General features: G+C 51.3%; 1 protein-coding gene across 1 annotated transcript in view; it reads left to right on the top strand.

Moving 5' to 3' along the window:
- The window catches only part of FLYWCH1 (FLYWCH-type zinc finger 1), a 32,676-nt gene extending 19,884 nt beyond the window's left edge, over nt 1-12,792 (top strand). The window contains exons 6-11 of the mRNA XM_023755319.1: nt 759-1,185; nt 1,317-1,580; nt 4,715-4,978; nt 5,861-6,133; nt 7,146-7,218; nt 11,022-12,792. Of these exons, the coding sequence (XP_023611087.1) occupies nt 759-1,185; nt 1,317-1,580; nt 4,715-4,978; nt 5,861-6,133; nt 7,146-7,218; nt 11,022-11,034 (1,314 nt within the window). The 3' untranslated portion in view covers nt 11,035-12,792. The remainder of the gene's footprint in view (nt 1-758; nt 1,186-1,316; nt 1,581-4,714; nt 4,979-5,860; nt 6,134-7,145; nt 7,219-11,021) is intronic.
- Nucleotides 12,793-14,690: the final 1,898 nt, after the last annotated feature.

The raw sequence follows: 14,690 nt of genomic DNA, 5'->3' as shown, positions 1-14,690 counted from the left end.
TCTGACACAGCAGGGTCTGGTGTGAGGCCACAGAATCATGAGTTTTAATGGGCTCCGTGTGATTCTAGCAACCTGGGCAGTTTGGGAAGGTCAACCTGGTGGGAGAACTTTGAGCTGTGGGTCCCAGGTTCACGTTCCAGCCCCATCTCATGTAGCTGGGTAGCCTCAGAACATTTGCTGAATTTCTGCAGTTTTGGGAGCTTTGTCCTAGGATGGATCATAGTCTAAATGTCAGGGAGATTAGGTGTTGGACAAGTGGGCAGTGCTCAGCACTGGCCCAGCATGTGGTGGCTCTGAGTAACTTGCAGGCGGAATTTTTGTGCAGTTTTTATTACCCACAACTGGGTGGTGGGCTTGGTCCCAAAGGCTGGTTGGAAAGGAGTCAACCGCTGTTAAAACAACTGCTGTTCTGAGTACCCGGGGCAGGGACTTGTTTTACATTGTGTATCTTTTGGTACCATCTGTATTTTATGGCGCGTGCAAGTATAAATCAAAAATTAGATAACATTTTCAAATAAACCCTAAGAAAAAGTATGGCCTGGAGTGCGTGAGGGCATAGGCTGTGGAGTCAGAGCCAGCTTGGACCACCTGGGCATATGATCTTGCAGAAGAGGAACTGCAACTCCCCCTTGAGCTGCTGGGCGGGGTGCAGTGGGCTGCATTTGGACAGAGCACGCCTGGCCACACATTCCACTAGCAGCACGGCCTGACCGCCGCCCCTCTGACCACTGTGACTGCTGGTTCCTTCCCCAACAGAGCGCCCGCCCTTCGAGTTCTTGAAGACCTGTTATGGGGGCAGCTTCCTGGTGCACAAGTCATTCCTGTACAAGCGAGAGAAGGCTGTGGGAGACAAGGTGTACTGGACGTGCCGAGACCACGTCCTTCATGGCTGCCGCAGCCGGGCCATCACCCAGGGCCAGCGAGTGACCGTGATGCGCGGCCACTGCCATCCGCCCGACATGGAGGGCCTGCAGGCCCGGCGGCAGCAGGAGAAGACCATGGAGACGCAGAAGGCCAGGCCAGGCGGCCCTGGGGGCCAAGTGAACAAGCTGCTCCAAGGTGTGGACAGCCTGCTGTACCACAGGGGGCCTGGCACCCTGACCCTCACCAGGCCCCGGCCCAGAAAGCACACGAAGCCGCAGGCCCTGCAGGAATCTCCCACCAGGGACCAGGAAAAGGGCCTGGGTGAGTCCTTCAAGCCCACTGGCCAGAGCCGGGGCCCCCTCAAGTCTTACATCCTGAGGGCCTGGGAGCGGGAGGGGGTGGCATCAGGCCTGGCTCAGCCTTTGCTGACCACCTACCCCATTTCTCATAAGGAGGCCCTGAGTTCTTGAGGACCCCTTTGGGGGGCAGCTTCCTGGTGCACGAGTCCTTCCTCTACAGGCGGGAGAAGGCCGCTGGCAACAAGGTGTACTGGACGTGCCGGGACCAGGCCCGCATGCGCTGCCGCAGCCGGGCCATCACCCAGGGCCAGCAGGTGACCGTGATGCGAGGCCACTGCCACCCTCCTGATCTGATGGGCCTGGAGACCCTGAGGCAGCGGGAGAAACGCCCTGGTGTCGGCCAGAGGGGGAGTTCAGGTAAGACAGATGGGGAGCAGGTCTGGGGACAGGCAGGAGATCAGCCAGCCTTTCCTTTTTGACGCCCATGTCCCTTAGCAGGCACCTCCCGTACCTTACCAGGAGCTCTCCTCTTGCCTTTCCCTTTCCTTGCCTCCACTCCTCCACCACCACCTCTCCACATTCCCTGACCAGACTCGGGGTGACTCTAGGTCGTCCCACTCACTCAGGTGGTAGACCAGCCCCAAGCTGCCCCCACATCTCCACAGCACGTGATCAACCCAGCCTTCCTTTCCTCTTCCTCCTCCCTTTTCTTTCTTAAGAATTCATAGAGGAAGCTAATTCCACACGGCCAGTTTCTCACTTTTACAGTGTGATTGGATAATACAGTATTGAGTAACAGGCACATCCTACAGACCACGTGATTAAAGACAGAAGGTGGTATTTTCATGTAATTAGCCAACTACTTCTCTCCTCTGCTCTGCTCCATAAATATCTATCATCTGCCCTAAGGGAGCCATTGACGAGGGTCGCAGCCCCTCTCTTTCCATCGTTGTCCACTTGGTCAGCCCCAGAGGGCCTGGTTTTTGGACTCTCACAGGTATAAGATGTAAATAACGTAAATGTTCTTGTCCTCGTCTTGCTAAGAAGAGCAGCTTTGGCCCTGCCTTCTCTTACTTACCCAGCTTTGCACTCATGTCTGGGAGACACCTGCCTCTCTTTCAGAAGTTATCAGTTGTTTAATTTCTAAATTAGGAACTTTTTGGCCCTAAAGTTCTCTCAGGTTTTCTGGGCAGTTGAGATTTCTGATTGTATTTCTTTCTGACTCTTTATTCCATTTCCATGTAACTTCTGTGTACCTGGAGATGAAGCTACAAGGCACACGGCAGCCCCGCCCCATCCTCACTCCCAATTCCCACCCCAAATAATAATTCTGAGCTCTTTCCCTTGTTTCTTTTATTTTTTTATTGATTTTTAGAGAGAAAAAGTAAGAGAGAAACATCAATTGGCTGCCTCCCACTTGTGCCTGACTAGGGATCAAACCTGCGACCTGGGTAGGCGCCCTGACCGGGAATCCAATCTGCCACCCCTTGGTGTATTGGACAACGCTCCAACCACTGAACCACACCAGCCAGGGGTACCCTATTTCTTGAAACGAGCTTCTACCATCATCAACTGAATCTCTTTTGATTTCTAATGAGAGGAAGTGTTGGTAAAGATAGAGGACTCAGCTGTTACCTGCTGCCCCCATCCTTTCAGTGCAGTTACTGCAGTTTTCGTTTTCGCTTTATTGTATAAATGGGTTCGCTGAGCTGGGCATGCATTGCGACGGCTTCTCCCTCACACAGCTCTTTGTTTTCCAGGCAGCTGAGCAGCTGCTTTATTTGTCCACCTAGTGTTCTGCGTGCCCATCGCTCCTTCCTCACACGTCTCCTCCTCACCCAGCAGCGGGCAGCTCACCAGGCTTTCTGCTCCAGTCTGACTGGGGTCCCCTAGCTGACCTCATCTCGAGGTCTCTCTTTCTCTTGCTTGGTTTACCTCCTTGTCTTTTGAAGTCCCTCCTCTCGTTACTAGCCCGGCAAGGGCCCCTGGAGGCCGCACTTTGAGACCATGTGTGTCCGAAGGTATCTTGATGGAGAGTGTGGCTGTTTGCAGAGCTCCGGGTTATAGATCCTTCCTTGGTTATATGGTCTCTGTTATTGAATGACCACAGCTTTCTGAAGTGGTCCTATGCAAGGATGGGCCAGTGCCCACAGGAGGACCCTCCCACAGTGGGCTAAGACTGGCTGCCCCCGTTCTGGGCCTGGGGCATGGAAAACAAGTAAGAAGTGTCACAGTCCCAATGCAGACTTCCACTTCCTTTTTCCCCACCCCAAGATTCTTCCTCCCCAGGCGCAGACCCCCTTATAAGGTTGTTCTTCATACAAACAACCCACACCCAGGCCCTGCGTGGCGCTGCCATGGACCCATCTTCAGAGGGACCTCAGGCTCCCAGACTTGGCCACTGGACTCCACTGTTGTCAGTGGCTTCCCCTGGCAGCGGTTCTCAACCTGTGGGTCGAGAACAATGAAAATACATCCTGCATATCAGATATTTACATGACGATTCATAACAGTAGCAAAATTACAGTTATGAAGTAGCAACGAAAATAATTTTATGGTTGGGGGTCACCACAACATGAGGAACTGTATTAAAGGGTCGCGGCATTAGGAAGGTTGAGAACCACTGCGCTACAGGCTGGTTTGCCAAGTCTGATCACAGCCCACCCCTCACCCCCAGCCTCGACCATTCTGTCAGCATCTCTGCTGTGCGGCCCGCCCCTCCCCTCTCCCGATTCCTGTCCTGGTGCTCTGTGCCTGCCTTCCTCGGGGGACATTTTCATTGGGTGCCAGGGGAACAGAAACATGCCCTGAGGTCACCCAGCTCCAGCCACATCCAGACACCCCACCTCTCCAGGGCCGTCCTCTGCTGTGGGGAAACAGACTCCCCGGTCTGTCTCCAGCCCCTCTGTGTGGTCCCTGTACCTGGACAGAGGGAAGGGAGTTCTTTGGGCAGAAGCGTTTAACTGCCTCCGTCTCAACACATTCACACTATTGCTTGCCTCCTCCTGCTGCCTTAGCGTCAAATCCCCACCCAGCCTGGCTCCCTGGAGAGTCGGCTGTGCGCTCCACACTGTGCCTATTGTACTGCTGATTACTTGTCCCCCGGAGTGGCTGTCCGCTTACCCTCCCACTCAGCGGGGACTGCATGGCCAGTGTGCACCCCATTGCAGCCACCTGGGTAAGCTAGGAGATATAGCAAAGACACCCCTTTCCTGTCAGCACCACGAGATGGAGGGACAGCCCTCTGCCTCCAGGGGCCTCCACCTCACCAGCCTCTCATCTCCCCTCCCTGCCAGGCTTTGGAAAGGAGCCCCTGGAGCTAAGGCGAGGCTGGGTTGGAAGCTGGGGGTGGGTGGGTATCTGTGTCCGGGGCTCCAGGGCCCTCTAGCTGGGAGGAAGTGGGTACAGCTTGGGGCAGAGGTTGTGGAGGTCACTCCTCGAACCATGTTGCGCGGGTCTGAGAACAGGGCCCCTGCCCACCTCATTGCTCTGTTCCAAGGCCTGGGCTCCGGGCTCTCCCTCCCCTGACTGCTCCCCCCGTTTCTCCCCAGGAGACCCTGAGTTCCTGAGGACCCCTCTGGGCGGCAGCTTCCTGGTGCACGAGTCCTTCATCTACAGGCGGGAGAAGGCCACTGGCGACAAGGTGTACTGGACGTGCCGGGACCAGGCCCGCATGGGCTGCCGCAGCCGGGCCATCACCCAGGGCCAGCGGGTGATGGTAATGCGCAGGCACTGCCACCCGCCGGACCTGGGGGGCCTGGAGGCCCTGAAGCAGCGCGAGCCGTTCCCCACCCAAGTCCTGAGGGAAGGTTCAGGTGTGGGCGGGCGCTGGGCCCTGGTCTCCCTGCTGGCCGGGCAGCCCCCGGGGCCAGCCCCAAAACACAGGCGGAGCTGCCTGCTAGGACCTCCCATCCATGGCCATGTCCAGTGGGGTCCAACCATGCCTGTCAGTCTGTCCACTGGCTGAGTTCCCTGTGGGCAGAGGCTCCCTCTGGGTTCCCCACTCACGTTGGGCCCAGTCCGGGATGGGTTGTCAGTAAGAGAAACCAGCTCAGACCCCTGGAGGAATGGGGTGGGCCAGGGTGGCATGATTGTGCTCAGCACCCATGTATGGGGCAACGTGCCTGCACCTTGGGGACCCTTTGTCTGTTCTCTGGGCCTCTCTTGTTTCTGTTTTCCTCTGTCTCTCCCTTCCCCTCACCTTCCCCACCCCAACCCCAACATGCATGACCTTTCAGTTAAGGTTCTGAAAAGTGTTAAGAGAGAGAGAGTTGATTGGTTGCCAGCTGGCCAAAGGTTCAGACCAGCCTTGGGCTCCCAGAATGTTCCAGCTCAGCCCCTGTCCTGGGGCACTTGCCATCAAATGTGGGGTCCAAGCCAAGTCCGGAGAGGCTTGCAGGAAACTCAGGATTTGGGTGGCTGCAGGCCAGCCTCCCCAGGCAGCACCAGAGCCCTTAGGCAGCCAGTCTCCACTTGAAGGTGTCAGGGCTGGTGACCTGAGCTTCAGCCCAGGTCCCTGAGGCACAGACAGGGGTAGAGGGCAGGGACCAGAGTGGTCCTGCCGGGGGTTGACAGTTTCCGGTTGGCACAGGCTGGTGGGAAGAAGGAAACAGCTTCCGTCTCTGGCACCCAGGCTCCTTCCCCTGTTTCCAAGGCCCGGCCCAGGCACCCCACTCACCGCGTGATGTTCCTTCTAGGACCCCCCCAGCCGCTGGAGTTCCTGAAGACTTCCCTCGGGGGCAGGTTCCTGGTGCACGAGTGCTTCCTCTACAGGAAGGAGAAGGCTGCTGGTGAGAAGGTGTACTGGATGTGCCGGGACCAGGCCCGGCTGGGCTGCCGCAGCCGGGCCATTACCCAGGGCCAGCAGGTGACGGTGATGCGCGCCCACTGCCACATGCCGGATCTGGTTGGCCTGGAGGCCCTGAGGCGGCGTGAGCGGCTTCCCATTGCAGCCCAGCAGGAGGATCCAGGTACCAACAGGGAGGGGGTGGGGGGTGCAGAAGAGATTAAAAAGACCTGTGGGATCTTGGTCTCTGCCAGCTCAAAGTTCAGACACCTCAGGGGATAGGCACTGTCTGCCAGGGCATTTCTGCTTTCCAGAATTTTCTATCTGTCCTCTCTATTGGCTTCTTCTCCTGAACCTGAAAATACACCTAAATCTGTCCCATCCTTACAAACTACAGTTTTCTCTTTCTTTTATTGTAAGAGGTCTTAGTTTTGTGTGTGTGTGTGTGTGTGTGTGTGTGTGTTTTAGAGTTTTGGAATGGCATTTTATCTTTATTTTTTTAAATTTCTTTATTGATTGAGTTATTACATATGTGTCCTTATCCCCACATTACCCCCCAGAGGTCTTAGTTTTTTACTGATTGAAAATATGATGAAAAAAATAGAGACCACCTGGAAGAATGTACTAATGTGTGCACATATGCACACACACACGTAAAGTTTTGCAAATAATGAACTGTGTGAACCGAGTGGGTTCTCTGTACATAAACAGCATATAAACCCGGTCTCTGGGAAGCAGTGTGTGCCTCCTATTAATTCATGTAAACATTACGGCCACATCTTATAAAATACAGAAATGAATTCAAGTGCTATAAAATAACCAAAAGAAACTTGATTTCTACCTAAAAAAAGAAAAAAAGAGATTTCCAAGAGAAAGCCACTGTTGGGTTTAAACAGGAAGTAGACATTATGGAGTGCCTTTGGCATGGTAAAGGGTGGATCATCTTTGATATCTGGTTAATCCCAATCTTTTTGATGACAAGGGCTACAGAATGACTCTGAGAATCTCAAATAGCGGATTTTACTGGGCACAGCTAATTTGGGGCTTCCCAATGACTCCCCAAATCAGCATCATTTTATCTGCTTTTCATTATCCTCAAGGTTTTGATGTCATCATTACAAGGTGTGTGTCATTGGCTGTAGCAGCTTCCACAAGAAAAAAATTATTAATCTAGCTTTTCCATTTTTTTTCCTTAGAAAAGATAAAACTGCTGACTAAAGTTCAACTGTGCTTCAAGAGTTATTCTCCTGAAAGCCAGCAGATTAATGGGTAATTATACTAGTTATCTAATGCTGTGTCACAAATTAACCCCAAACTTAGAGGCTTAAAATGACAAATATTTACTATCTCCCACCGTTTCTGTGGGTCAGGATTTCAGGAGTGGTTGGGCTGGGTGGTTCTGGATCAGGGTCTCTCACAGTTGAAGAAGAGATGTCAGCCAGGGCTGCAGTCCTCCGAAGGCTCAAGTGGGGAGGGAGGAATAGCTCCAACATGACCTGTTCACTTAAATGGCTGTGAGCTGGAGGACTGTTTCTCACCATATGGAGTCCTCTGGGGGCTGCTTGAATGTCCTCAAACATGTCAGCTATCTTCCCCCAAAATGAGTGAGAGAGCAGAACAAGAAGAAAACTGCCAACAATAGCAGAGTTCTTCTCAAACTCATATAGAACATTCTTCAGGATAGACCGTACCTGGGTCATATAACAAGACTCCATAAATTTAAAAAGATTGAAGTCATACAAAGTGTATTATCTGACCACAGTGGAATAAATCCAGAAATCAGTAACTAGAAAGAAATGTGGGAAACTCACAAATATATGAAAATTAAATAATACACTCCCAAATAACCAATGATTCAAAGAGGAATCACAAGGAAAATTAGAAAATACTTTGAAATGAACAAAATGTAGACACAGCATAACAAAACTTATGGGATACAACCAAGCAATGCTTCGAGGGAAATTTATAGCTATAAAACTTATATTAAAAAAGGAAAGATCTCAACTCTATAACTTAAACTTACATGTTAAAACACTAGAAAAAGAACAAAGTAGCCTGGCCAGCATGGATCAGTCAGTAGTTGAGCATCAACCTACAAACCAGGAGGTCACAGTTTGATTCCTGGTCAGGGCACATGCCCCGGTTACGGGCTCCATCCCCAGTGTGGGGCATGCAGGATTGATGATTCTTTCTCATCATTGATGTTTCTATCTCTCTCTCCCTCTCCCTTCCTCTCTGAAATCAATAAAAATATATTAAAAAACAAAAAAGGACAAGTAAACTAAAGAAAGTAGAAGGAATGAAATAGTAAAGATAAGAATAGAAATTAAATAGAGAAGAGAAAATTAACTAAATCAAAACTTGGTTCTTTGAAAGGATCAACAAAATTGACAAACCTTTAGCTAAATTGACCCAAAAATATTTTTTAAAGGTAGAGAAAATTGCCGAAACCGGTTTGGCTCAGAGGATAGAGCGTCGGCCTGCGGACTGAAGGGTCCCGGGTTCGATTCCAGTTAGGGGCATGTGCCTGGGTTGTGGGCACATCCCCAGTGGGAGATGTGCAGGCGGCAGCTGATCGGTGTTTCTCTCTCATCGATGTTTCTAGCTCTCTGTCTCTCTCCCTTCCTCTCTGTAAAAAATCAATAAAATATATTTTTAAAAAAAAAGGTAGAGAAAATTCAAATTCTTAAAATTATGAGTGAAAGATGGGACATTACTATCTATCTCAAAGAAAAAGGACTTTAAGGGAATACTATGAACAATGGTGTGCCAACCAATTAGATAACAGATAAAATGAAAAAATTCCTATAAAGACAAGCTATCAAAACTGACTCAAGGAAATCTAAATAGGCCTATAATAAGAGAATGAATTAGTAATTTTAAAACTTCCCACAAAGAAAAGCCCAGACTCAGATGCATGACTTCATTGGTGACTTCTAAACATTTAAAGAGCGCTGGCCAGTGGGGCTCAGTTGGTTGACCATTGTTCCATGCACCGAAAGGTCGCCAGTTCCGTTCCTGGTCAGGGCACATGCCGGGGTTGTGGGCTTGCGGGAGGTTGTTTCTCTCTTCCTCTCCCTTTCTCTCTCTAAAATAAAAACATATTTGAAGAAATAAAATAATATTGCCTCAAATAAATAAATAAATAAAAACATTTAAAGCCCTGGCCAGTCGTCCTGTGCACCAAGAGGCTGCTGGGTCAGTTCCCCGCCAGGGCACGGGTCTGGGCTGTCCCTGCTCAGGGGCATCAGGAGGCAGCCAGGCAGCTGATTGATGTTCCACTTTCCCTTCCTCTCTCTAAAAAAAATCAACAAAAAAATAATTTTAAAAAAACATTCAAAAAATTAACACTAATCCTTCACAAACTCTCCCCAAAAATAGAAGAGGAGGGAGAGGACTTTGGGGTAGTGAAAATGTTCTAAAAGTAATTATGATAATGGCCGCACAACTCTGTGAATATACTAAAACTGTCAGTCAGATTCTGTACTTAAAATGGGTGAACCATATGGTATGTGATTATAACTCAATAAAGCTGTTTGGAAAAAAAAAAAAAGCCCAGCTGGTGTGGCTCAGTGGTTGAGCATCAACTTATGAACCAGGAGGTCATGGTTCCATTCCCAATCAAGGCACATGCCCTGGTTGCAGGCTCGATCCCCAGTAGGGGGCATGCAGGACGAAGCCAATCGATGATTCTCTCTCATCATGGATGTTTCTATCTCTCCCTCTCCCTCTCTTTGCAATCAATTTTTTTTAAAAAAACATATTTTAAAAAGCCAAAACTGCTAGGTCACTTAAAAAAAAAAAAAAGAAGGAAAAAAAGAAAAAGAAAAAAGGAAGCCCCGGCCAAGTAGCTCAGTTGGTTAGAGCATTGTCCTGATATGCCAAGGTTGCGAGTTTGATCCCCAGTCAGGGCACATATAAGAATCAATCAATGGCCGAAACCGGTTTGGCTCAGTGGATAGAGCGTCGACCTGCAGACTGAAAGGTCCCAGGTTTGATTCTGGTCAAGGGCATGTACCTGGGTTGCGGGCACATCCCCAGTAGGAGATGTGCAGGAGGCAGCTGATCGATGTTTCTCTCTCATCGATGTTTCTCTCTATCTCTCTCCCTTCCTCTCTGTAAAAAATAAATAAAATATATTTTTTTAAAAGAATCAATCAATGAATGCAAAAATAAGTAGAACAACAAATAAACCTCTCTCTCCACCACCCCCCTCTTCTTCTCTCTCGAAATCAATAAAATAAATAAATAAAAATTTGACCAGTCAATTATATTTCCAATAGGCTGTTTTCCTTTATTTTTATTTATTTACTTATTTATTGAATATTTTTATTGACTTCAGAGAGGAAGGGAGAGGGAGAGTTAGAAGAAACATCAATGATGAGAGAAAATCATTGATTGGCTGCCTCCTGCACACCACTTGCTGGGGATCGAGCCCGCAATCTGTGCATGTGCCCTTGACGCCCTTGACCGGAATCAAACCCTGGACTTTTTGGTCCTCAGGCCGATGCTCTATCCACAGCCAAGCCAGCTAGGCAGGCTGTTTCCCTTTAAAAAAAAAAAAAAAAAGGAAGGAAGCCACAGTGGCTTTATAACCAGTGTCACATCCTGTCACTCTTGCTTTACTCTGTTCATTAGAAGTCAGTCACCACACCCAAGGGAGAGGAATCACGCTCTTCCGCTTGGAATGAGGAATATCAAGGGATTTGTAAACATTTTCTAAACCGATCGCAGTAACAGAGGAAAACTGTCTTTCCTGACAGAATCTTGAAAGGGCCCAGAGACTTCCAGAGCAGGACATGGGACTTCGTAGGCATGTTGGTGTTTCCTCCCAGAACTTGCTAGTGTGGAAAGCCAGGGATTCCCAAGTTTTATGGCAATGGAGCAATCTCATGTTTTAAAGGAATTGATATGATGTATGCATATATGTGTGTATAAAAATGATCTAGCGGATGGTTTTTCTCTAAGGAAAGGTATTACAGGAATCCTTAACTTTCTGTGTTACCTATTTCTGCAATGTTTGGGTTTTTATAATGAATATGTGTTTCTTTGTAATCACATAAACCCAACAGCGAGTCTCAGTGAGGCCCGTCTCCGTTCCCACTGGTGTCGCCGGCATCAAGGATACTTCATGTCCATACAGGACCCTGGCATTTCCCACCAAACTAGCTGCTGCTGGACAAAAGCTCTTTCTCACTCTTTCGAAGCATCAACAGCTGTCACACTCCTCAGGAGGCCTCCAGGAGGAATACCTGATGGTGTCTTCACGCAGGCGAAGAGGAGTGCGAGGAGCTGGCAGCTTGAAGGTGTGCGTGATGTGGGGAAGGCCTGACCTCCGAAAGATCTGAAGAAGCATCTTTTTACAAAGTCTTCCCTGTTCTGCCGCCCCAAGCCACAAACACCTATCTGTTTCCAGAGCACGAGGCTTGCCAAGGACTTTCCCGCTGGGTGTGGCCCTGCTCTGGCCAGGGCACGTGTGGGGAACTTGTCGATTTCTGGAGCTCAGCTGACCTGCCCTGCCGAGCTCCGGCCACTCAGGTGTTTTCTGGGCAGGTGCCACGTGGGCCCCTGTGCCCCTTGGCCACCTGCTGCTGGGACACAGCCATCCCTCAGTTACAGAGCCGGCCAACCAGAGGCGCCACTACACACTGTCAGACTTTCTCCCTCACTGTTTTCCCATTTAAACCCAATGTCCATGATCCCATGGCAGGAGTTGTTTCTGGCCATGGGAGCCAGCACGGATGTCCACAGGCAGTCAGCATGGAGCAGACTCCACCTGGCTGAGGCCGCAGTGTCCTGGGTCAGCCACGTTCCTCTGAGGCAGGAGGAGAGGCAGACCTGGGTGGCGGCAGGCGAGCATCTCTTTCTCCAGCCTGGTCACAGCAGAGAGCTGGCCTCGCAGGTCCAGGGGAGGCAGGGGCTGCTGCTTGCTCATGAGGACTTGTCTTTGACAGCAAGGCTCCTGGCCCTCATCCTGTAATTGCAGAGGGAGCACAGACGGCAGGCTCTCTCTCCTGGCAAGCTGGCCATGGAGCCTACCGTCCTTCTATGGGACGGTGACATCTCAGCGTCCCCCACCGTCCCTCTGCTTGTTCATGTCCCGCAATAAACCTTATTTAATAACTCACCATGCAGAGCTGGTGTGTACATCCACATCCCCTTGGCAACAACAGAGGCCACCAAAGCCACACAGTCCACGTATCTCAGTGGCGCATGGTCGGAAAATGGAGTTTCACTGGAACCTCACACAGGCCTGAGGTGCCTGGCGAGAAGCACTGAGCCCCAGCCATTGCCACCTGCAGAGCCTGCCCTGTGCCTCTCCCGTGGGGTCTGCAGGCCGGCGACTTCCCTACTCCTAAGCCCCACAGCTGTCACCTTGGCTGGGCTCTAGGCACCCAGAAGTTGGGGTGCAGTGTGAGAAGAATCTAAAGAGGATGCAGGCCTCTCTTTCCTCCTGGACGTTCATATTGACGGAGCTGGTACACTCTTACTCTTCGCCACACCTGCTTTGACCTTGGAGGACAGATGGATGGTCCGTGTTGCTCACACTAAGGATGCCGATGGACATGAATTTGCACACTCCCATCACCTTGGGTGGCCCCATGGCCACTTCGCTACTGAACTCCAGAAGTGTCTTCTAAGTCCACTTCCTCCATGGTTCGAAAGCCACAGAGATGTCCCTTGCTCCATCACTGTCACGGCAAAGTACATAGGGCGGATCCCTCTCTTGGAAGCTGGTGTCCCCTCTGCAGACAGCGTCATCTCAGAGGAGTTGTGCTTTCCTTCCCTGCTCCCACTCTGCTGCTAGTTTCCGCCAATAAACCTTATTCTGTTATGGCTGCACCATGTGGTGTGGGTGGTGTCTCTGTGCCCCTTTGCATGACAGTTCACATCGATGTCTCAATTATAAAATTTAAAATTAAAAGTTCACAAGGATTAGTGAAATTATCAACAAGGAACTCAAATTTTAAAAGTGGGGAGCAGTGGCTGGCTGTAGGAGTCTCAGTCCCCAGTCCCTGTCCCTAGGTTGTAAGGTGAGCATCATAGAAATGTTTCTCATAACCCCACTCCCCCTTCTGGCCCCAGCCCAGCCTCCTGTCCCCATGTCCTCTGTCAGGAAGACTTCTGTAGGGTGGCGCTAAGGACCTCCTTTTCATTAAAGTCAGCAGATGCTTCTCAGAGCTCGCCCTCTGGCACTGACCACCTCCTCCTCGATCCCTCCTCTGGGCTCACCGCCCATCCCTGCATTCCCTCCCAGTCTCCCTCAAGGGGTTCTCTGCCCCTCCACCCAACCTATAAGCCTGGAGGTTGGTGTTCTGGAAACTGGACCTCAGTCCTTTTGGGCCCAACCACTTTCGAGGTTCATGGTTTGTCAGTCCGCAGCACCAGCTTGGCCCTCCTTTCTGCAACCAAACCGGTGTGTCCTGCTGCCTCCAGGGCCCTGGCCCTGGGTGTCCGGTGAGCACCAGAGGCAGGCAGCAAAAGGGAGTGTCTACCTGTTGTCCTCCTCCTCTGAAGGCCCCAGGACACAAGTAGAACCCAGAGCCCTCCTCGACATGGTCCTGCCTGTCCCTAAATGCCCCATCAGTGTGTCCACCAGTGCCATCCTGCCTAATTCTCTTTGTTATTGTTTTTAGTAAAAGCTTTATTGAGATACTAGAGGCCCAGTGCATGGATTCATGGACCTGTGGGGTCCCTCAGCCTGGCCTGCGCCCTCTTGCAATCCAGATCCCTCGGGGGGTGTCCGACTGCCGGTTTAGGCCCGATCCCTGCAGGCCAGGCCCTGTGGGGATCGGCTGAAACCGGCAGTCCGATATCCCTCGAAGGATGTAGTAGTGACCAAAGCAGCAGGTGGCCTTTGAGAAGCCTGAGCCCTCCCCGCTCATCCAGGCCCAGCTGCACCTGCCGCCCAGCTGCACCTGCCGCCCAGCGCCTAGCACCCGAAGGTCAGCTGAGCGGCTCTCCCACTGTGGGAGCGCACTGACCACCAGGGGCAGCTCCTGCATTGAGCGTCTGGCCCCTGGCGGTCAGTGTGTATCATAGTGACCAGTCGTTTGGTCGCTCGGTTACTTAGGCTTTTAGATAGATAGTCCACATACCATACAACTCAGCTATTAGACCGTAGCAGTTGTATTTAGTTAAGATGAGGTCATGCCCTAATCCAATCCTGAAGAATGGAACAGATTCTCACTCGCAGCTCTCGGAAGACTTCTAGCCTCCAGACTGTGAAACAATACATTTCTGTTGTTTAATTCCCCGGTCTGTGGGTCCCCTCAGCAGGGGCAAGGGCCCTGGCCTTTCTTCGTTGGAGGGTCCATGAGCCTCCTCTCAGAGCCTGAGTCCTGGAACTGAGCGCCCCCTTCCTGTCATCCCACCCACCCTCTGCAGGAGACTGAGGCAGTAGGGAGTGGAGTGGGCAATGGAAGTGCTAGGGACCGAATGGACAACCTCCCTTCAGGGAAGGGGCCAGTTCCTCCTCTAACTCCCCACTGGGCCCCATTCTTCACATGGGGACCTGGCTGTCCCCTCCCACACTCACCCTTTCCTTGGCAGGCTGTGACAGCAGGTAGGGAGGCTCTCAGTGCACCCCATCACCCTGGCCCAGGCTTGCGGCCCTGGGATGCTCTCTGTGATGCCACCGAGCCTTTGCAGTGAGGGTGCTCGCAGGCGGGAAGGAGAAGAGGACCAGGCCACGGGTCACCAGTTACCCAACTCCTAGTCAAGTGCCTGAAAGTAGGAGG

The sequence above is a fragment of the Myotis lucifugus genome, unplaced genomic scaffold (genome assembly GCF_000147115.1).
Source record: "Myotis lucifugus unplaced genomic scaffold, Myoluc2.0 scaffold_72, whole genome shotgun sequence".
Taxonomy (NCBI): Eukaryota; Metazoa; Chordata; class Mammalia; order Chiroptera; family Vespertilionidae; genus Myotis; species Myotis lucifugus.
The sequence above is the reverse complement of the archived record's forward strand: the minus strand, read 5'-3'. Positions and strand labels throughout refer to the sequence as shown.